Source organism: Daphnia magna, linkage group LG8 (genome assembly GCF_020631705.1).
Source record: "Daphnia magna isolate NIES linkage group LG8, ASM2063170v1.1, whole genome shotgun sequence".
In the NCBI taxonomy this organism is placed as follows: Eukaryota; Metazoa; Arthropoda; class Branchiopoda; order Diplostraca; family Daphniidae; genus Daphnia; species Daphnia magna.
This window is the reverse complement of record NC_059189.1, coordinates 1,934,832-1,958,642: the sequence shown is the minus strand read 5'-3', so window position 1 is coordinate 1,958,642 and position 23,811 is coordinate 1,934,832. Positions and strand designations below refer to the sequence as shown.

The 23,811-nt window shown below is 42.1% G+C and overlaps 1 protein-coding gene and 1 long non-coding RNA gene across 4 annotated transcripts in view; one reads left to right on the top strand and one right to left on the bottom strand.

Moving 5' to 3' along the window:
• Nucleotides 1-21,496, top strand: part of LOC116929369 — a 43,278-nt gene extending 21,782 nt beyond the window's left edge. Inside the window, exons 3-11 of one of the 2 annotated variants that reach the window (XM_045178481.1) lie at nt 1,947-2,088; nt 10,048-10,124; nt 11,204-11,455; nt 13,358-13,663; nt 16,409-16,694; nt 18,580-18,725; nt 18,911-19,150; nt 19,332-19,605; nt 19,704-21,496. In XM_045178481.1, the coding sequence (XP_045034416.1) occupies nt 1,947-2,088; nt 10,048-10,124; nt 11,204-11,455; nt 13,358-13,663; nt 16,409-16,694; nt 18,580-18,725; nt 18,911-19,150; nt 19,332-19,605; nt 19,704-20,004 (2,024 nt within the window). In that variant the 3' untranslated portion in view covers nt 20,005-21,496. Of the gene's footprint in view, nt 1-1,946; nt 2,089-10,047; nt 10,125-11,203; nt 11,456-13,357; nt 13,664-16,405; nt 16,695-18,579; nt 18,726-18,910; nt 19,151-19,331; nt 19,606-19,703 lie in introns of both variants that reach the window. The other variant, XM_045178480.1, reaches the window with a different exon arrangement.
• LOC116929378 lies at nt 20,762-23,741 on the bottom strand. 2 transcript variants are annotated; one of them, XR_004397829.2, is made up of 5 exons: nt 23,700-23,736; nt 22,632-23,041; nt 22,350-22,548; nt 21,815-22,260; nt 20,762-21,578 (listed from the first exon to the last, which is right to left on the bottom strand). It is a non-coding gene; the product is annotated as an uncharacterized LOC116929378 (long non-coding RNA). The 2 variants fall into 2 exon arrangements; XR_006650938.1 differs by having other exon boundaries at nt 22,632-23,741.
• Between the last annotated feature and the right edge of the window lie 70 nt (nt 23,742-23,811).

Here is a 23,811-nt window from a genome sequence, read left to right as displayed (position 1 = left end):
TCGATCCGTCTGTATAAGTGTTTGCGATTGGCTTCACTGAAAACAAGACACAACATTTGAAATTATAATCTTGTTGTTTACCTCTTTTAAATCACGTGTTGTATTTTAAATAATAATAAGGAGAGGACGGGCTTTTAAAAAAAAAAGGATGGGGGGGAATGAAAAGTTTTGTTTTCTACTCGTCAATCGGCTCTCCATTGGCTGTTTAGTGTTGGAAGAAGAAGCCATAAGGATCCTCGTGATGGCCAGCCGAAGATAAAGACCAAGAGTCTTTTCCTTGTTTTCCATACATGGATCTTATATATATTTTTTTCATGTTCCAGCCTGAAACTGTCAACCACCACATTGGGCATTTAAAAAAAAATAAGAACCAGCACTTTTCTAGTTTCTTTACATCGGAAAAGAAGAAAGACACATAAAAAAACCATAGAGTTCTTATCCTCCCCCCCTATTTCATAGAGAGGGATGATGGTCTTTTATTTTTGTGCGTGTGTGTGTGTGTGTGACATGTTACTACGAACTCGTTTTATTTTTAATACTTGTCAGCTATTGTGTTTTTAAGAAGAGGAGGAAGGGAGAAACAAGCGCATACCTATCGCTGTTGGAGAGTGTCAAAAAAGGAATTATTTATAATCACCTCCAACTGTTTTTTTTTTTTTGTTTTTTTACCTCAACTTGCGGAATTTTCAAATTTAGCGCCTCTCTGTTTTCAAAGTTGATCAGCAACATTCCGCATTGCCGGAATAGTTTTTGTTTATTTGCAGTCGGGTCCGGCCTTTTTTTTATTTTAAGACTTTTAGGTTGTCAATAATTGAGGGGGGCAAAATGTTTTCACTGCCACAGAGAATCCCGGGGGGTTGTGTTTTCGAATGCTCAACCATTTTTATTTTATTTGTTATTTTTTTTTGTATGTTACTCTTCTTTTAAATGTCTACGTTTGCTGGGAGGGGGGGGGGGCGGCCTGTGAGCGTCACCCGCTGGCATTTTTGGAATAATAAGGTGACAGCTTGTCGTTGGCAGTTGTCACTCGTCTGTGTGCAACTATTGCGCCATTCTTTAGCATATCGCTCAACGAAACGACGTTGAAAAAAAGGAACTGGGATTTCTATTTTGTGTGTGTGTGTGTGTGTGGGTCTTTCTCTGTCCGAATAGAAGAAAGATGAGAGAGCCAAATAGGAGGAATGAAGGCTCATATCTTATACCGGTAGTAGAAGATGCTCTACATAACTTGTCTCTTTTCTTCGGCCGTGATGGATGGTGATGGAACGTGAACGCCTTCAAGTTCTGGTGTCCCCTCTTTTCGCTGCTGCGTCCATGAAACATTCATGAAAGGCTAATAGGTCGGGCGCGCACATGACGTTTTCTAAAGCTTTAATTAAACGGCTCCTATTTAACATCGTAGTCGTCGTCCAATTTGAATGAATAATCAAAGGCTGGCCGCGCTCGTTCTCTTGGACGCCGACGTTTATGAAATGTTATTATTATTATTATTTTTAAACGGCCAATTGCCTCTCTTTCTTGTTTGATGGGTTCATCCAGCTGCTGGATGAAATGATGCAACGATTTCTATTTTAGAAACTCTTCCTTTTATTTTATCGTATAAAGAGATTCGATCGATTGGTTGGTGGACCCCGTTCTGTTCTTATTGTTACATGGAACACTCCCACTACAACTGTTGTGTTACTTACATTTACTAACCTCCTCCTCTCCCCCCTCTCTCTGATTTATCTGTGTCGTTTGACGGCGGCCATCTATCACGTCCGGTCGCGACCGACATCATCTTTTTATTTGAGCTCTCGCTCTCCATTTTTTGTTGTTGTTGTTGTTTCGCTTTCTTGTGTTTACTATTATTCTTTTGATGCAATAAAAATGTACACATCTTCATTTCATTAATTTTTATTGTGTTTGTTTTCTTTCTTTTCTTTTTTTTTTTTTTTTAATTACAGGATCCAGTTGCCAGCTGCCGGATGCTTGGCGTGGAACGTGGTTCCAGTCGGGTCTCAACACTGTGCGCATCAACGAAACGACCATCGATTTTAAAGGCAAATGTTTAGAAAGCGATGGCGAATACTACCTCTTTGAAGAAAAGTAAGTTCTCTTTAAATTATTATTATTACTATTATTTACGGCGTGTATTTGGTTTTGTCCAGAAAATGTCATACAACTGGCGGCCTTATCAGTTGCGTCGTTTTCATGTCCTTTTCGGCTGGTTACACGCGCCTTGGTGTGTGTGTGTGTGTGTGTGTGTATACAGGATATGTGAGGGCGGAGGTGGTTGGAAGTCTAGATCATTGAGGTGCTCTGGAGAGTTGAAGAGAACGACATTCATCTTTGATGATCCGAAAAAAGAAAATGTCCCTTTTTTGGGGGGAGAGTCTGCGTCTCAGACTCTCCGGGGAAGCATCTTATTAGCATAACGACGACGACGTCTCTTATCTTTCCCCTTTGCCTTATATCTTGTGTGTGTGTTGTCATTTTCTTTAGCCTCTCCTTTTCGAAAGAGATCGTGAAAAGTTTGTGAAGAGTCTGAACAAGAAAGAAAAATACCGACGGAACAATTTCGGCTACCGTTAGCCGCTTTTTCCCTCTCTCTCTCTCTCTTATGTATATATGGTGATAGATCGATACTTGAGCTTTGTATACATACGCAGTTTACGCACACTAGTCTTCTATGAGTGTGTGTGTCTCTTCTTTGAGGGAGACTCTTGAGGGCCCTTTTGGATGTACACACAGGACGGAATATACAACAGCCGCAACTGGATTTGCCCAAGGGCAACCGAGAGAAAATGCGATGGATATCGTTGCAATAGACTCTGCGCACAAACTGTACACCCAGTCGTACGTAAATCGGTTTGCACTTTGTGAGGCCAGTCGGACTTTCCTTTGCCACATTTCGTGTAAATGTTGTGTATAGATTGTTTTCTGGCTTAGACGCAACTGCACTGGATTGTTGTGTGGGGCAAGGCGAACAAGTCCCGAAGCGTTTGATTCTGTTGTTGCCGTCCTACTACCCCTTGGTGCGTTCGCATTTCCTCTTTGCCGTCTCATCTGACAATCAGACTTGCAAACAAATAATTCGTCGGTGAGTAGGGGGGTGGGGGATGATGCCAAAACGCGAGTTTCTCTTGTTTTGTTTGGCGTACAAGAGACAAACAGCTCCAGGGAATGCGTGTATGTGTGTGTGTAGTTGTTATGAGAGCAGTACGAGTTGTTGAATATCTCAAATCTGTTTTTGGCTTGCGCCGATTGTGTGTGGCTGAAATTGAACAAAAGAGAGTCGATTGTTTTAGATATCCACAACTCTACGCCCCAAAGCAATTTGCAATTATGATTTTCTATGCGAGGCAAAACTTTTGGCGCCAACAATTTGAAATTGAGCTAACTACACACACGTCCATTCCTCTCGCCCCGTACGGTTTTCATGATCCAACTGTTTCCGGCTTTAAGGTTCATTTGATCCAGCACGGTGGATAATAAGGGAGAAGGAAGGCCGGAATTCTTCCTTCTTTTATTTCTATAGCTGGGGGGAGGGTGTTGTACCGGACAAAAAGTTCTTGTTGTTGTCCAGGGCCAATATGTTATTTAGTTTGTTGTGTATAGTTGATTCTTTAGAGGTTGGGGGGCTACATGGATGTATTCGGTTCTATTGATGAATAAAGGTTTTTTTGGGAGAGACGTTCATCTGAAATCTCAGCTGGAGTTGATGGTTGAATAGGGCTATTTGGATGTGAAGGTTGGTGGATTTTATTTTAAGGACGCCTGCGGAGAGAGGGTTAACTCAATTCCCAATCTGTGGCCATTTTGTATCCGACCTAATGTACGAGAATTGAATTTCCATTCAATTTTTTCTTTTTTCTTTGGGGTCGACCTTTTTCTTTCATTTTTCCTTGCAAGGAGCTACCACTGTTGAGTGTCGATGGGGGGTTGATGCACGTTTGTGAGTACATCCGTCGTTAGTATTCCCAATAGAATTAGATAGGCCATAACTTTTACATTTTTTTCTCCCCCCCCCCCCTAACTTAATTTTTTCACTCCTATTTTTTTTTGTGTGGATTGAATCAAGTAAAGCTATAATCAAATTCACATCTGGCCCAACTTGGTGCGAACACACCCCACTTTTCAGATTTCCTTTGTGTGTGTCAAGAAGTGGACGAGTCAATTAGTGCGCGTTTTGAATGAAAAGATTCGAAAATTGAATGGAAATAAGATGAGAAATGTTCAGTGTGGGAGTTTCTTTTCTAAGGGTCAAACACGATTTGGAAGATGTGATGGACGTGTACGAGTTTGGTGGGTTAGCGCCGAGTACTGTATTACATTGGGAAAGATGAGGCCATGGAAATATTGGGTGACTGATGCAGCTATCGAATTCAAGTTGACATGTTTTTGTGAGTTGGGCCAAAGTTGTGAAAACAGTCGATCATTTATTCAAAAAAGAAATGAAAGGGTCTCTTGTCGTGGCGGGAACAAAGAGAGGAGGGTTCATAACGTGACAGATGATCGTCAGTGAACAAGACGGTGTGTCATATTCAAAGAGAAGGGCATGTCTAGTGTTCTTGAACGTCAACCGAGTCTCTAAAGAGACATTTATTTCAAAACTTTGTGTCTCTTTTTTTTTATTATTATTATTATTATTTTTCAGTTTGAGAAGTGAAAGTCGATTGCATGACCCAAGGCTATTGAAATTCCTTCTTTTCGGAATGCCAACAGATGAAACTCTTCTTTGTACATCACTTATGCATAGACAATGTCGTATAAAATGGTCGCGTCTGTGTGTCACACACACTTAAAGAGAGAGGGGGGCGTGCGCACATTGATTCGACACGGAACTTGCTGCTTGGCATAGCCAGGAAAATGAGAACACGGATAAAAGAGAGGGGCAGCTGAAAATTTAACTTCTCCCCCCATCTGCCATACTGTCGGCCATTTAGTCTGGCGATGCTATTTGGTGATGTTGCATTTTGATTTCGTACGCAGTTATCCACATTGGTTTTGTCAGCAGGAAGTATAATACAGTAGCAGCAGGAGCAATAGAACGTTCACTGTCTGTTTGAGGGGGGGTCTCTGTTTGCGAGATTGCTATCATCAGTCTCTCTTGAATGTATAACACACACAAAGGCCCAAGTGTGTGTAAGGATAAAGAGCGAGGGGGGGTTAGGGACATGTGATGGTGGACAGAGATAGAGATGCAATCTTCTCACTCTACTGGACTTCTTTTGACCCTGCAGTGAATACGAGAAGAAGAATATCATTCATTGTGACTCTTTTTATTTCTGAAATAAATGAGAAAAACACAAAGTCTCGTGTCGCAATGAATCACGCACACCGTTTTGTGTTTATATCAATGTTTATTAAAGGCAGAGCTCTCCTACCGGTTGCTGTCTGTTTTCGAAATAAGGGATCGCCCAGGTGAAACACACATTTTCAACTCATTTTGCGTCTGCCTGTAAGAGAGATGCATCGACGTCTCATTTCCACGACGGACGCTATCAATAATTCATTGCCTCATTTTTTATTTTAAACAGCAATTTCATATGTTATCTCTCTTTCCCCCCCACACCCCGTCTCTCTATGTCCAGTAAGTAAACCAAGCGCTTCACAAACACACTAGGGAAACGAACCACCCCACCATTTTCGAATATTATGAAACATACCGCGCTTGGATATCGGACGCCAAGGTGTGTGTCAGTGGTAAAGGAAATGATGTACTATTTTTCACTAGCCCCCTCCCTGTACATACTTTTTTTTTCCCCCTAGATCCATAAGTACCGAGTATATCTTGTGAAAAACTGGGCTCGTATTTCCACATCATATTACACCGTCATCTGTGCTCTGGGCACGCCATTCAATGCATCCCCCCTCTCTCTATGCCCTTCCGTCCACGTACGCAATTTTTCTTTTCTAGATATTTATTACGCGTACACATAACTCGTATGGCAGTGTGTGTGTAATGCGTCAATTTTCGTAGCCCTCTGAGTTGTTCGTTTTTATTTTTTTTTATTTTTTTTTCAAAAATAATATCAATGCTCTTCTATTTCCGTGTAGTAGCAGCGATTACAGTGGAATCAACTCCAGAAGGGTCTTTAACCCCTCCGCCTCTCATCCGTAACAGTTTTCATCAATGTCCTGTCCGTGTTCCGTTAAACCCGGCGTGTGTGTGTGTGTGTGTATTTACAAAAAGTTTTGAGTGAAAAACAGAATTTTGAAGTGGAGAATTTTGCCAACTGTTTGAGCTCTAAATGAATCGTTTTAAACAGTTGGAGGATTATTAAAAAACCGGTTTTTATTTTCGGGAGGGTCTCCGCTTCTAAAAGTTTTTGTTTACTATACAAAAAATAAAAGACTCGGAGCTTATCTTTTTTTTTTTTTTTGGATAGCCCCCCCCCCCTCCCTTTATTGACTCAATTTCTCCTAAAACTGTGGTATCCTCCCACCCCAAACTTTATTATATACGTTGCACGTTGTGTCGAATGTGCAAAAGTAGCTCGATGTTATCGCGTTTTGTCATATCAGCCACTCGCATGAAATAAGGTGAAAAACGAATGCAGATGGATGGGGTTGGCGGACGTGAGGCTATGTATAGTATATACATATATATATACAACATGTTGATGAATATCAACGGTTTAAGTGGCACCATAGGCGAAATGGGAACGTGAAGGGCGTACAGGAGCAGCAGCTGCTTCACTCTTGTGAAGGATATTGATTCCCCTCAACGTGGATAGATTGGGTTGCATCCATTACAACAATCGACTAGTCGTCGGTTACTCGTCTGCCTCCTCTCTTTTTGTTCGAGCCCAAGGTGGAACGTGTTACTCAACCAGTTGCTGCCTGCCCTTTTGATGCCATCTCGTTCTTTACTCGAGTAGCGGTGCGTTCCGTCACGTTGACGCAATAAGTCTCTCCTTCACCAGCGGACATGTTTCGTTCGTCTGCGGGATGCGATAATTGAGCTGGTCTGATGAACTGCCATCCGTTCGTAAAAAGAAGAACAAAGGGACTGTGTTTTAAATGAGTAGCATTTAGTTTAATCGGGTAGGTCCATTTTTCGTTTCGATTTCTGGCTGCCATGTCTTTTTGTGTCGAGATGAGATGGACATTTCGGAACGACGGCCGAATGACACGACGGGACGAGGTAGCGTTGCAAAAGGGTTATGTGTCTGTGTGTGTGGTTAAACAATAGGAGCAAGGATGAATGGTCTCTCTTTCAGTGTAACTGTTGTTCCGCACGATCAAGTTGCACATATTCAAGTCGACGTGCCTTTTTTTTTGGCCGTCATGTGTGCGTTGATCTATTTCTTTTCTTCTTGCGGCTGTATTTCTACGTGGTGCGTTCTGGAACACAATCGGCAGAGTTTTTTTCGTTTTTGACTGCGTGACTTTGCAGTTGGGGTAGGGGGGGGGGGAACGACCGCCGATTGGAATGTTGATGTTCGACATGGCCCTCTTTTTCTTGACGTTTTGTATCTGGTGTTATTTCACTATCTCTTGTGTGTCGTCGTCGTCGGGGCAAAAAGAAAAAAAAGCTTTGCGTGAGAGACCTTTATCGCACGCATCTTCTGCCCCCCCCCCTCCCGAAAACCCGCTAGTCTTATCTTTCGGCTTATGTGCCCGACTGAAAAGAATCCCATCGTTTCTTTCTTAGTATAAAGTCTTATTTTTGTATTTTTTTTTTTTTGGGGGAGGGGTTAGTAAACAACAGAAACAATTCAAATTGTGTTTGTGTTGTTTAACGATTGGTTGCGGCTGGTTATCGCACTTGATTTCTTTCTTAGCCAGTCGTAGGAAATGACGAGTGTAATTATTGGACATCAACTGTCGTTGTGCAACGTCAGTTCAAGTGGTTTGGTCTGCCCAATATTGGGGCACTGGGTGTGGTTTGGGTCAACCGAGCTCACCTTCCATCTATGACCGCCAATGTCTTCATCATGACGTGTGTACACATTGCTGACACATTGTTTGAAGAACGGGCGGCCAGCAGGAACCACGAGTTTCGAATATTATTATGTCAAAGGCTACACACTAAAAAAAGAGGGTTGGTGTTTGTTTTGTTTTGGACCACGTCATTGGCTAAATAAAGACAACGATAAAAAAAAAAAACGACGTGTGCTTTTTGTTATTGATGTTGACGTTGGCGATGTGTTCATAAGTTGTCGCGTCTTTGGGCTGGCCAGTGACGAGGACGTCAAGATGATGGGCCAGAAAATTGTTGGGTTTTGTTTGAATTACGATCTAGAAGAGAAATGTCAATGATGAAGAAATTTCGTGAGCATTCGAATGTCTCTAGTAGATGGCGCAATAAAGAATCTCTTTAATTACTTAGTAAATCAATCCTACGCTCCTCGTTTGGCCTATGGTGCAAGAGAAAGGGAAGACGTCCCGTTGAGCTGATGCCAACAAACAAACAAATCCAAACGAAGGGGGAAAACAAACACGCACAATTTCTACGTTTGCTTCGTCTAGTGAAAGAAAAAAAATATGCAAAAGAGACTTTGTCTTGTTCGGATTCCCCCTCCCCTTCTTTTATTCTTTGCTAACAAAAGAGAGAACTTTGCATATCGGCCATATCTCCGATGATGATGATCCAGGCCTGGATTGCGTGCCGTGTCTCTATATCAGAGTGTGTGTGTGTGTGCTACATGTTTCTTTCTTCTTTTTTTTGAATCTTGACTGGGGGAAACGAAAAGAGAAGAAAAAAAAAGGGGGGAAGGGGATAATAATAAAGCGTGACTTTGACGCTCAATATTTCATATCCGTTGGTGTGGCGCCGTTGGCCGACAATGTGAATTTATGGGTCGCTCGTCCATCTTTTCTCTATCCAGTCACCGCCCTATTTATTATTATTTTCTTTCTGACGTTTTCTGCCTTATGAATTGTTGGTCATTTATCTTTTAGTTTTGGGGGGGGGGGCCCGTATTGGTTTGGATTGAATTCGTTTTCTTCTCGTGAATCTTTGAGCTGAGGAATTTTCAAGCTAATTGTTTCATCGAAATGGAAGGGAACGAGGCAAGAGACTCGATCGATCGTCGTCAATGTTCGCATTGAAAGTAAAACAAAAGGAGAGGCAGAATAGAGAGTTGTTAGTAGTTGCCTCTCTTTCATGTTTGTCACCCTACATTGCGTCAGAGTCCTTTTTTTTTGTCTCTTTACTTTTCACATTAGCCAATCCCCCTCCACCACCACTCTCCTCCCCTGTCTTTTATTATTAGCCAGCAGAAGAGCTTTTCTCCTACAGATTATACAGTTCTACAAAAGACTTTCTCCCCACCCCCATTTTTTTGTTTTTTTTTTAAATAGTCGACTATAAATGAAACAATCCTCCATTTTCAAACGAAGGCAGTTGAACTTAAATTGGCCGTCACATTGAAATCGCTTCGTATTTGTCCCTTTCTTTTTTTTTTCTACTCGACGTGTCTCGTTATCATTTCATGGATCACTAGTTAACAAGGCGCCATGTTTAACTGTTCACATACGGAAGGAATAATTAGCTCGTTGGAGGGTTGGCCTCCGATCGATGCGTCCTGCGAAAGAAAAGGAAAAAAGGATAGAGCAAGTTAATGTAAAGGGGGTAAAACAAAACTATCACGAGGATACCCTCGTCGATAAGACTCTGGACGCTAATGAGCAGCGTCGCGACGCCGCCGCGAGGCGTTCAGCTGGCAACAAATCATTTCGATTCATTCCATTCGACGAGAAGCTCATCCGCGTTTATGTATTTTAAATAATAATTTTAGAAAAAAGGGCAGCACCGCACAAACAAATAAAAAGGGGGCAGGGGTTTGTTGGATAGGTGTTGGTCACGAACGATTTGCCGCTCGTGGATTGCGTCGCAATTGTTTTCCGCTTTGCGCGGCGAACGTAAATAATTTCGGCCTTTCAAAACACGGCTGTTTGCGTGTCAACTAGCCATTGTCGATGGCGTCGTGAAATCCTTCTTCGTTCGAGCATAGAAATTGTTTGTTTGTTTTTGTTTGATACGATAAACGTATTTTAAAAAATGTTCCGCGTTATTTTATTAAACGATTTTTTGCTTTTTGTTTGGATTTATAGATTGGAAAAGGAAGAGAAATGTTACCGCTGCCTCTTCATCGCCCAGAAACATACCAATGTTCTTCAATACAAAGAATGTAAGTTTCAAAGTTTCAATTTCCTTTTTCTTTTTCTTTCGTTTTTTTTTTTTTTCTTTTTCTTTTCGTGAGATCCCACCTCCCCCGTGACGTTATGCTAGAGCCATTTTATGATTGCATTTGATGCCTCCTGAGTGGTGCTTTAGGTATGTGTGTGTGTGTGTGTGTGGCTCTTTTTTTGGTGGTTAGTTGGGGCCATCTTTTGATGTCTGCCAACGAGATGAAACCCATCAGGAGAGGCAGCACGGGGGAATGGCATTGGGGCGTTGCGTCTTGAATTTCTGATCAACATTACCCACCCCCTAACAGTCTTCTAACACTGGCACCAATTCTTCTGCTCCTAACGTCAGTTTGCCCTTTTTTTTTTTTTAGTTAACTATGACACATGCGTCTCCTCCCTTTCCCTACACCGTCTCGTCTTCCATCTCCACCGGATAAAAAGGAAAAAGAGAAAAAGAAAAAAAAAAAGGCTTTTGTTTCATCCCCATAACGGCTGGCAAAAGAAAATCAAATCAGAGATGAAAAGAAGACGAGAGTGTTGATACCATCGGCCGGGAGGGGGGGGACCTGACGTGACTTGGGTCATTGTCTTTTCATATCGTTCGACAATTCATCCAATTTGCCAAAGTACCAACCAATATCTTTCACGGATATTACTGGCTCAATTTTAAAACTGAAAAATAATATTAAAATAATGTTTTCATTCATCGTTCGTGAATGGCGGGCATTTTTCCGTATCGATCCCCTTAGAAGTCCAAAGTAGATGAGAATGTCAACATCTGTTCATTTTCTCGCATTGATTTCGCCATTGTCCTTTCGACTCTTGTTCTCCCGACACAAGAGGTTCGATTTTTTTTCAAATCTCTTGTTGAATCTTTGAATCCGGAAAACAAACAAACAAACAAATCGAATGAATGTCATCAATTGTGCATAGAAAACGATGATGATCCATTGTGAACGTTAGAAACGTCGGTCAACTTTGTATGTCTATAAATCATGTACTAACCTCTGCATTTTTCATGTGTTTTTTTTTTCGTGATTGCCAATGACGACGGGCATTGTGATTGGCGTGTGTGCAGCTTATTGCGAAGGACGCGACACGTTGGAGAACTTGTGCAGCATGATACCCGGCGACGCTCAACAGTATTCGCTTTTCCGACGTGACGCAACGCCGTTCGAGTGCCCCTTCCGCGGATCCTACACGTTCACCTATTCAAGGGGTCACGGCGAGTGCCGTTCGCCCGTCTCCCGACTCGATTCGTGCACCGAATCGTGGCGAACTTTCTTTCGATATCAAGCCTGTCCCGATGTCCAGGGCACCGAGAGTTCAGGTACCTTTTTAGCAATTTGTGTTTTTTTAGAAAAATGAAACCGATGAAACATTCGATTGATTTGGTTTTTGCCCGACTCGTGTATTCCTGGCGACACGATGGCCGTCATTTTACATTGAATCCAATGAAAATGGTCGGCCCGCGCTCTATTGATCCAGTTGTTAATCATTTAGAATGCGAGTTTTGTATTTTGTTTTGTTTTTATTTTTGCTTCGTTTTCGTATCGATTCACCATGTAGATTTCGGCGATTTGGGAAGACGTTGCAGTGTCATGTTTCCGTGCGATTATGGCTATTATCCCATCAAATTTGAAGAGGGGAAAGAAAAAAAAAGGCTTGTAAATGTGTTTGGGAGTAAGCCGATTTCAAACTCTGGTGATGTCACTATTGGCTGACGTAAGACAATGACGTATTGACATTCTCAAGTAGCGAAACACGTAAATACGGACAGGAAGCTACTGCCCCCCCCTCTTCTTTTTATTATGTCAGTTTAAAGTAAAGATCGTCGAGTGTCAAGTAAACTCTCTCGCATAAGGGAAACAAAAAAAGAATTCTCTTTGTCGTCATGGAAACGCAGATGAATCATTTTGCATGATGCATTTTCAATGGGAAAAGAAGAAGAAGCTCTCGTTTTAGGGCTAGTCACGTTTATGGCCAATGCATAAATCTTGTATTTATTTGTCTTCCCCTCCCCCCCCCCCCTTTTTTTGTTGTTTTGCCTGCTATTTATTTCCTAGTTGATTGTTAAGACTAAAAGGATCGATTGCTTTTCTTTTATTCGCTCTCTCCTTCCACAAGAAATTGCTGTTGCCCAACCGCGTTTCGGACTTATTGACGTTCTTGTAGTACGAGCTGTAGCCGAAAAAAAAAAAAAGAATGTGCAGCTGATTGCGTGAGAGCACGAATCCTCTGGCTTCGTTCACGCTCTTCTATGTTCCCTCCTCTCCCATCCGCCATCGTGTCCTTCAAAGAGCGAGAATGAGACAAGCGTCCAAACTATACGGGCCTGGCTTCTATAGTATGTGTGTAGAACGTGATATGAAGAACGGGGAAGGTCTGGTGGAGGTCCGGTTCATTTCTTTTGCTGATCACGTCCCGGCGCCCCGGACTGTGTGCACACACATCGGCCGTCTTTTTCTTTTTTTTCTTTTTGATTTTTCAGAACTTTCTCGGCCACGGCTCATCATCCAAGGCTCTTTTCTGTTTTCTTGAAATCTTTTCTTAAACGTTCGATCGCTCACGCACGATGGCCTTTTTCGTGAACGCTCTTTCACGATATGCAGCACACGACGGGAACACGTGCCCCCAACGGGGGCCTCTTTTAATCCTGCCTATATGTATACCTACCACCGTCAGAGTGTATCTATCAAAAGGAGTCGACCCGTGTCGTTTGATTAGAGAGAAAAAAGAAAATCTTCTTGCTGGCTCATACTTTTTTTATTTTTTATTTTAGTCTTCTTTATTTATTTATTTTTTGTGCTTCTTCATCATTTTTTTTTTTGAATTCGTGCGAGGAAGAATGTTGTAATACGATCCAACACCAGCAGCTAACAAAAGGCTGCAAGAAAGAACTTTCACCTTCTCAATTCTTTTTCGTATTATTTATTTATTTATTTATGTGTGTGGATACAATAGACTTGGTGAATGTGAGAGAGAGAAGGAAAACATAAAAAACATGAAGGCTTTTACTTTTATGAATTTGAAACTATCGTATTTCATCTTTCCGTGCATTAGCTCAATCTGAAAATGCTACGGTTCGTCTGCAGCTCGTGAATGTTCAAGTCGGATAATGCACCGCTAGATGAAACCTTGACTATTTAATTTTCTCTTGATTATTTTCGTTAAAAATATGGACTCGTTTATTCATTTTTTTGTCAAATATTATTTTTCACGGCGTTGGTAGAAGAACAGCTGGAATGTTTAGCCCAATGGAAGGAGGGCTCACTGCGCTATTTGATGGGCCGTTTACAACACCAAGGCGCCACTAGTGATGAGGATCGTTACCGCTGTTTTGTCTACGAGAAAATTCAAGCTCCGTCGTCTTCGCAGTCGCCTTCTTTGCTTCCGCTTCCGGCCGGATCGGGCCCTGCATCCGGATCGGGAGAACGTCATCGTCCTGTCACCATTTTGCTGGCGCAGAGTGGCGATGCCACTTGCAGCGGATTGACTTCACCCACCGAAGGCTCTCGCACTCTCAAACTCACCAAAGGTAAAAACCATTTCAAAAATCCCATAAATAGGGAAAATAATATTCAAATAATGGGCCATGATAATTTTTTCTTTCTTTAAAAAAAAAAAAAAAACAAAAAACAAAAAATGGGGATCGAGGTGTGTGGATCTTGTCAATCGAATTTCTTTTTTTATGATAGAACAAGTTGTGAACAAAATCAACCTGAAAAAAGAAAAAGGAAAGTCACGAAAAAAAAAAAAAAATGGGGACGGTATAATGAGACAGTCAAGGAGAAATTTGATGGATGAAGAGGATATTTTAGAATAGAAAAGAAATGTATATATAAAAAAAGGGGGGGGGAGATATTCGTTAGCACTCTTTGCCACGCTCGATTGGTTCTATAGATTGTATATTTTACACACACACACACACACACACGAAAAATAGAGAGAGACATCACGCTACTCAACGTCATGGTAGACACTGTGGCGGGAAAGGTTTTTTTTTTTTTTTAATATAAAAAAACAAAAATCACGGAGTGGATGGACGAAGAAGAGCAATATACACAAGTGGGTCCCCAAATGAAAGGTCAAAGACGTCTGCGCGTTCTTCACTTGGAATCTTTGGACGGGCTTTGATTCTGTTGTTACGCTCGGCCGACTTGGCCTCCAATGTTTGATGATTTCCATATCAGAACTTGACGAATAGATGGGGAAGAAAGCCTCCAGTGTGCCCTCAATGTCTTTCTTTTTATCCTCCTCTGTTTTTTTTTTTTTCTTTTTCTTGTTTATTGTGAAATGCAGAGCTGAGTAGCAGTAGACTATTATTTAGTCGGAATCCACCCATAAAAAAAGAAAGAAAGAAAGGGGGGGGGGAATAAAATGAGAAGCTTCGATGCATTTTTATCTTCTTCTTCCTTGTGTCTGTAATGATTTGCTTGTCAGAAGACACAGAGAGAGGCAGAGCCGTTGGCGACTTTTGTTTGATCTCTTGTCAAGTCCATTTGATTTCTTATATTTTTGTTCAAACTCTTGATCTTCTTCTTGTGCCTCTCTTGTCTTCCAAAATGCCCGCATCGTCGATTTCGCTTACAAAGACTTTTGATTTCTCCATCTTATTTTTTTCTTTCCTTTTCTATCATGTCCTACCGTATTCATTCCTTACTGTTCCCTTCATTTTACAACCCTAACGGGAGGGGGGTTAACAAAAGCCTCCAGTTAAAAGAAAAGATTCAATTTTTGTTCCTTCCGAATTGCCATTGTCTTTTTCTTTCTTCGTTTCTTGTTTTGTTTTTTAACCCCCAGTCGAGGAGTCTGAGCTCGACAATGGGCCATTAGACCCCAACAATTCACCATCGATTCAGATAACGTTACACAGGGCTGTTATGAAACATTTATTAACACACGAAAAATTGTTCTTTATCAAGAAAAAAAAAATGCAAAAGTGATTAACTTTCTGCTTTTTTTGGGGGGGGGGGGGTACAAGTAGAAAGGCGACGTTGATGACAAGCTCTCGGTTGTCATGGTAACGCTTTGAAGACAACCCAACACGGCCCTGGATATTTGACAAGTTTCATCCGTACGAGCGAAAACAGCAAAGATAAAAGAGTTGGGCGGAAGAAGAACAAAAATAAAGGCCCCCCTTTTTTTTCTTAAGGCTGAACGACACATAAGCCGTTATGTGTGCTCGTGGGTGCGCTAAGCCTCTTTGTTTTGTTTTTTTACTTCTCTCCTTACGAGAAACTCTTTGTGTGTAGCGTCGAAAGCTAAAAGAGAAAGTTGCAATGTTTTATATCAAAAGCTATTCATTTCCTGCCAGGCTGCTAGAGAGCTACTTCTTTTACACCATTTCTCATTTTTTTTTTTCTGCTTCGTTTACCCGGAAGAAAAAAAAAAAAAAAAAAACTATGACTGCTGGAACTGAAATAAAAAGAAAGCAGTTAATAAAGTTTTAGTGCCCGTTTGGGGTGTGTGTGTGTGTGTGGGGGAGGTGTGGGTTTATTATTGTACACCTTCGAGAAAAGCAGATTCTCTTGCGATTGTTTTTGGGTTGAACTTGCATCGCGCTATTGGAGGAGACAGTGGCCGGTCCACAAAAAGGCGGATGCGATCGTTACAAACTGACATCCGGAAAAAAGAAAAAAAAGAAAACTCCATCCGCCAAATTTACTTCCGCACCAGAGTTTCACTTGTCCCTCCCTTTATTTTTTAAATATTTTATTTGCGAGTGGGCACGGTTGAACTGTGAGCGTTTTTGAGTTGCTTGTGCATATTGATCGAGACCGGCTTTCTGTGTGGGGTGGGTGGAGGGGTTTAGGGGATTGTGTATTGAAACTTACAGGATATAGTGGCGTTGCTTTTCAGTCGACAACTCATTCCGCACTGAGCTCTATCCTTTCCTCCTTTTTTTTTTTGCATCTTTCTCCAGCGCAGTCATCCATCCCGACAAAACTTTTGTCCCTCTCTGTCAGTGTATGGTACGCACAAGTTTCGGTGAGGGGGATAAGGGGGGAGGCAGCTCTCGACGAAAGCGGGCCTTGTTACTTTTACCAACTAACTAGAGATACTTGTTATTTCATAAAAAAACATGTTTATTTGTTGATTTTTATGTTGAAATTTAGATAAAACAAAATCATCGCTATGTGTTTTATTTTTAAATTCAATTGGAGTAATAAAACGAAATAATTGGCAAATTGATACGCCAAACTGGCCAGCGTATTACACGTCGACACAATTTTGTTTTGTTTTTTTAAATTGTAACTAATTTATTCATTTTTTTTAGCAGAAGTGGATGGCCGGAAATGCCACTATCCGAGCTGGTTGCTGGCCCACAACCGATGGCAAACGCTGGACGGACGATGGTCTTACACGCTGCACAAGAATTCCACCATGCGCATCATCAACAATGCGACGACGGCCCACGTGACGGCCACCATTGTCTCTGGCGGCCCCTCGTTTAATTCCGCATCGGCAAGCGTCGATTCGCGCATGGAACAGAAAGCCGTTTGCCAATCGGTGCTCGATCTCGGCGACGGAGCCGTTCGAGTGGTGGCGCATCTCTCGCAAGGCTGGTGCGTGTCCTGATGGCCCTTTTATTTGATACTTGTTTTCACCACAATTCGCATCCATCACGATTATCGTTTTCTCTCGATTCTTCCATCGCAGAGGAGGCTGGGAAAATTGCGTTGATATGCGTACCAAGAAGGGCTGGGACTTTCGTCTGTTTGCTTGGCGGAAGCAAAAACAAAAATGGCAAAGACCCTTTAAATTATGATTCTTTTCCTTGTTCCGGCAATTTATTGCCGGTAATAATCCACCGTACGCTTTTCTTCTTCTCTTAGATGCGTTTCCCCTCAAGGTCTTTGATATGGGGTACGGGGGGGTAGGAGAAGGGGGAAAGAGATCGATGAGTATATGTCTGACGATCCGGATCTTTGCGTCAATACGTTACCGGTGCGCTATACTAGTTTCTCTCGTCAATGTCGCTCATATTCTTGTTCTCGTTTCCTTCCGCCTTTTTTTTTTTTATTTCCTTCTTCCGCTTTTTTTTTATTTGTGTGTGTGTGTGTGTGTGTCCCAATCCCGCCAATGTTGTTTCCTCCTTTGACTAGCGCTTCTATAGATTCCGGCGCTTTGTGGGAGAGAGAGAGAGAGGCAGGTTCCCTTGTACACACACTATACATCTTTTCCTATAGCATTATTTATTATATATATATTTTTTTTTTTCTGTCATTTTCATCCTACTTTTTTTTTTTTTATTCTTGATAAACTTTTGCCGCCGTTCCGTGTGCGGAGTAATTTCTTTTTTTTTTTTTTTTTCGCAGGCGCGTGTGCACTTTCGTTTGATTGGGTTGCGCTATCTTTAGCGTCGACTCCGTTAGCAACGGCGAGAGGCAACAACATTGCGGTCAATGTTGATCCCCCTCCCCTCCATGTTAGAAAGCTGGGAGTAGGATTGGGGTAGTAGAGAGAGAGGGAGTAAGGTAGTACATTTATATATATAGATATACACAGAGCTGGTAAGCAGTTACGTGCACTGTCCCACAGGATAGAGAAAGGGGAGGGGGGAGAAAGGGAAAAGCCCCTCAATTCTCCTCTTTTTTCCCTGCGCTTCATCCGACGACTATATCAAGATTTGCTGTTTGCCGTAGAGAAAATTGGCAGTTCCCGGCGGAATGGCTCGAGGCTGAAGCCGCTCGGAATTGATAACTCACTCACGGAAAGAAAAATAATAATAATAAAAAAAAAAGCCTAAAGGATTGTATTGCGTGCTGGATTCGATACGTAGACGAGTGGAGGAGGGATGGTGTGTGTGTGTTGCAGCCGCATGAAAAACAGATCCATCTTTCATCGCACGCGGATGCACCCATCACACACAATCCTTCCTTCCTGTCTGGCCATGTCGGTCGCCTTTTCAATGGCGTCCCCCTATTCGGCGTATGATCCGTTGTTTCCGCTCGTGGCCGGCATTGCACAAGTAGCGGACAGACAGATGGACGGACTCTGTGGGCCTCTCACACTCTGTGCGGTTGGCAAAAGGAAGATGGAAGGGACGCACACTCGGTGCGCTAGAAACAGATTGCCACGCGTTTTTTTGATCGCCTGATGAGGATTGTGCAAAGCTCGAGAACCTTGTGCCCGTCTTCATTGTCATTCTCTGTCTGGCCGTTCATTTTCAGTGAGGCCAAAGTAATCGCCGGATCACTTGCTCCCGCAAAGTTTCGCCAGACAACACAAAGGACGCGTTGCGCTTAACTTGCTAACAAAGATAAGCTTCCAACTCTGTTGGCTCCGCCTCTTATCCCTCCCCTCCAACAAAAAGCCGTCTCCTTTTTTTTTTAATTATTATTATTATTATTTGGATTGCTTTATTCATTGCTCGAACGTTGGGCTTAATTTGAATAATAATAATAACGAATTTTTTTATTTTTTATTTCTATCTTTTGTCAATCACAGTCAATCCGGCTACGTGTGCATGGTGTTCCATCGACGCGATGGCCACGTCGTTGAATTCCAAGCCGGAGAAGCGGCTCCAGCGCCCGACGAAGCTTGCAGCGCTTACTATTTCAATCCGGTTGTAGGACACTTGACTACGCTAATTGGTACGTGCGCACTTAACACTCGTTCGCTTAACTCCCTTTCCCCCACTCCCCCCTGACTGTCACACCCTTTTCCCTCCTTCTCATCGTCGAAAGAGAAACGAAAAACGAAAAACGAAAAACAAAAAAATAAAAAAAACAAAAGAGAAAGGAGAAAGTCTTAATTTATTTAATCCGCTTAATTGCAGCTGCTTCACACCATTCGGTGACGTGCCCGTTGGACGGTAAATTTAACGTGATGAGGTCGATCAGTCACGCGTCGTCTCGACTGCCTTGCTCTTCCGACTCGTTGGCCAATGACGTGACATCCGCCGTGGTGACGCCGCACCTTTTCCTAACCGGACAACGGACGTCGGCCGTCGCTGTCGGCTGCTCGGCACCCGACACGCTGGACCTCTATCACGAATGCAGCCGCGAGACCAGTTCAGGTAACATTTTATTTTTGATTGATTGATTTATTTATTTTTATTTCCCCCAGCAGAAAAGGGGACGACGAGGTTGTGATGTCATTGACGTTTGGGTGTAGGGCCTTGACCTCATTACATTAAAGAAAAGACTTCAAAAAATAATAATGATAATAATAATAATTCAATTGTCGATGATAATCAGGTTATCTGTGCCGGAGCACGTGGAACGACGATCACGACGAACGTATCAAGTACGTCATCGTGACTCCGTTGCACGCAACGGCTAACCGGCACGGGGCCGACGGGCCGCCGCGCCGTTTCTGTCTGACTCTGACCACCCACGCGACCAAGGCCACGACGCTGCCGCCGTCCGACAATCAACATCCGCAGGATCTCGTCTCGTCTGGCGGCGCCGCCAATGGCGCACCTCTAGAATGGATCGCTTCGAGTGAAACTTGCGTCCGCACTTATGCCAAGTACGACACGGCGTTTCATTGCCATCATTTGGAAACACATGTTGACTAATTATGCAAATTTTCATTGTGTGTTTGTTTTCTCCTTTCATTGTCCGTAGGGATAGATTGGCCACCCACGGAAAGCAGTCGACTCACTTGTCCCACAACGCACACAATTTGCATATCACGTCGGTGGATGGCGATGGAAGTTCCGCTGGCGCTTCCGTTTTCAACGTGACATCGGCCGGTCAGTGCACGGGCGTCGAGGCGGCCATTCTCGATCAGCGCAAGCTTTTCCCTTCCTCTTCATTGTCCTCTTCGACATCGGCCGCCACCACCACCCTTATGTCGTCAGCCAAGATGGATTACCTCCACCTATTGTTAATGGTCGTGACCGTCGCCCGTCTCGTCGGTCGGTGATTGCCACAAGTGCAGCGAAAGTCAAGTTGTTGTTGTTTTATTTTGTTTTGTTTTTTTTGTGTCTCTTTCTTTTTCCCTCATCCCCCACAATGCGACTGTGATTTGTGTATTTTTTATTTTTATTTTCTAATTTCCAAAACACGAAAAGATTTAAGTTTAAAACAATAACCCACACACAAACAATATTATGAACGACGTAAGCGGGAAAAAAGAAACACATTTAAACCGTTGGCGCTAGTGTCAATTATGTTCGTTCACTCAATTCCTTCACATCTTTTTTGTTTTTATTTTTCTCTTCTATTGCTTTTTGTCTTTGATATCGAATTCTTTTGTCCCGTCTGGTGTACATATTTAAGTGTTGTCGGAAAAAGCTTTGCTGGCCCCAGAGGATCCCAAAAAGATTGGCGTGTGTGTGTTGGATTCGGTTACAAAGGTGGGCTCGAAATGGCTGGAAAAGTGGTAGAGACGTGGGGGGGATCTAACCAGATGAAAGAATCAGTGAACAGACCAAGCCAACAACGATCGATGTGGAAAGAATAAAAAAAAAAAAGGCCGAATATGTGGAGAACATCAGGTTACACGGTTGCACGCTAAATCCAATCTCGTTTGAAAATTACCGTCGATATTTTGTTTCTTCGTACCGAGAATCCGCTCGTCACATTTCTTTTCAAAGCTTCTCCCCTTTTTCTCTTCTTATCACCAACTGGGAAAAGAAAAATTCCAGTTGATTTTTCAGATTTCCTTCTTTTTTTGTGTGTGTGTGTGTGTGTCACAAAAGAAATGTGAAAAAAAGAGAGAAAAAAAAATCCGGACTCGGTGGCTCGCAGACTTTGTTGACTCGTGTTTTGTACCGTAGGACGTCAACACAGCCTTAAATGATATCTTCGTCGCTAGCGTCTGTACAATTCTTTGATTTTCGTGGTACTAGCATGATGCATCAATTTTTTCATCCACAGTTGCAGTTTGAATTGAAAGCCAACAACGGGCAAAGCAGCATTTATTAAGAAAATTTCATTTTATTTTATTTTTTTCTAATATTGTTGTTTAAATTCTTTATCCACACTATGGGACACCGTGTGTTCCCAACATCTTGATCACCACTACTAAGATTTATGACAAAGCAATTGGTACTTTTTTTTTTTTTGTCCTTTCCTTTCTTCTTTTTTATGGTGTGCATCAAAAAAGATAAGCGCGTTTGTAATCGACTGACAATGTCCATAAGGAAATATTTTTGTTTTGTTAATCTTTTCCTATTTTGTATGATACATATTTTTGTTTTTTTTTGCATTTTTATTGCGGAGGGATTATATCCTCAATTTTTTAAACGTGTCGCATATTACCTGTACTTTACACACTACCAAGATGGGGAGAAGTAAAACACAAAAAAGAAAAAAGGAAAAAAAACATTACGTTTGTAACTTGTGTGTATGTATATACGATATACCATATTGTCATTCGGAGCTTTATTGTAAATACATTGATTCATGATGAATCTAGATGATGTGATTTGAATACTGACGTTATCGTGACAACGCCCCTGCGTTCGTTCCACTTCCGCGGAACTGGTCTGTTGCCTGACAGGAAAACAAACTTTTTGACTAATAAGGAACATCAAAATAAAAAGTTGTAAAAGAAAGTACAAGTCGACTGAATAGCTGAGTGAATGTTACAAAAAAAAAAAAAAAAATGGATAAAAAGCATCGGGATTGGTTGCCGGGAGATGCATCAATCATTGAGTTGCTCATTTCCTCCCGACATGGGCAGATACGGGTGGTTTGGGAAAATGAAAAATATAAAAAGGAAACGTTACCTCGGAATCCTCTTTTCCTTCCTCCTTTCCCCGTTCTTTCATTTTCTCAATCAAATCCGCCCACATTTTTTCCCCCCTCTAGATAAAGCCAGAAGTTTTTACTGGCTTTGGTGTTGAGATGGGGTACTTGTCTGACGTGTAGGAACGACAGCGGAATCAACGTTGAAAGGGACGATGGTGGTTTTGGCGGTTTCGAGTTACTACTTTCTTTTAATGGCGTTCTTGTTCTGGCCCGACCGATGCAGCACAAACATCTCGTCGAACGCACCGAACCCGGCGATGGCATTCCTTCTGCTTCAGTGACGCGATCATGTGTCACGACCGGCTGGCCTCGTCGTCTGCAAGCTGCTGGAGAAACTGAAACAAAATCGACCGACAGCTTCCTCCCCTCGTTCCATATTATTGGCCTATTCTGACGTGGAGAAACGAGTCGTGTAGGAGAGAGCCTAACGAGAGTGAACACGGTATCTTGTTTGAGTGGATGTCTGCGTCTAACAAAGGCAGGTCGACCTATAAAACCACTTGAAGGCATTACCCAATTAGCGATCGTGTCCTGTAGGCCACGAACAATGATGGTTCACTTATTGAGGCAAAAAGTGAATGAAAATTCCAAATTTGACCGTTAGATGGCAGACTGTTGCGGTCGGTCTTCATGTATTGGATTACCAACTTCCTTTATTGATAAGCTTTAAGAGCTCTGAATCCTTTGCAATTCCGGATGTGAAAAAGGTTACCTAGAACAAAAGCTTCAGGATATTAAGATCACGCAGCTAACTGACAAACTTAATACAATTATCTGACACGAAGTACTACTCACCTTTAGTCAACGAACGAATATTTGTCCTTTTTCTTCTTTCCCGTTTCCGGAAAGAAAAAGTATTCAGTGTAACGAAGTAGACAATCCCATTTTGTTTTTGCCAATTCACCGGATGGGTTTAGCAGAAGCTTATCTTGTTTGGGTGGTGGCTTTTTCCGCCCTTTTCTCGATTGCTAAATCCTGATGTTGTGTTTCTCTCTAGGATTCAGTATCGTATACCTGCGTATACATACATGTTTGTGCAGCTGCCGCCTATCACGGTTTGACAAACGACTTTTGGGGTTTCGTGATGGAGAGAAATGCAGCAATGAAAAGAAAAATAGAAAAGAGCTTGAAAAAATTTACGAAACCGTAGACCTGCTTGGAGCGTTGATCGCGTCGTGATCCAATTTTTCAGGAAAAGGTTACACCTATGTAGGAGAACTATGTAACTGCGTCGACTTCAAAAGCTAATTAAACGGAAACTTAACCAGAAATTGCACAAGGCGAATAAGGAATCACGTTCAACGATCGCACGGAATTTAGGAAATCGAAAGTAAGCTCACGTTTTGTCAAAGGCATGTGTGTAATTTTTGGAACTCATTAAACGTGAATATTACCATGCGTGCATGTAATGGCATTGAGCTAGTTCGTGGCATGCGGCTAAGGGAAATTACAGGCATTTCCGATCGTACAAATAGCCGGACTTTTAGCAAAGTCCTTCGCAAATGCGTTCGATCAACGTGGTTATGTGGTATTAGTGTGTTGTGGTGGAGATAGCAATATCTTGAAAAGTTATTCTACTTACGTACGTAATACTGTTTTACTGTGTAAAGTAGTATCATCTATAACCAAACAGTCTTTTACTGTTACATAGTCAAGGTTCCATTAAGCTTTGGTGACAGTACGTCGAGATTTGGTTGTTGTTTTGTTAGAGGGTCTCTAACTCACCACATCTGCAGACATCTCATGACAGTGCTCGACGGGGATCAGATTTATGGTATCAAGTTCTACCTTACATCACATTCCGTCTTGTCTACTTATGTACAATCTAAAGAAGTGAAATTAATCAAAGAAAAAAAGGAAAACCTTTGGGCGGCAACAATTTAATGGCGGGTGTTTTTTGTAGATCTGGTAGTTCTCGTTGAACTTACATATAGCGTCCCTAGATGGCAGTCAAGAACATGCCTGAATGCAAAAA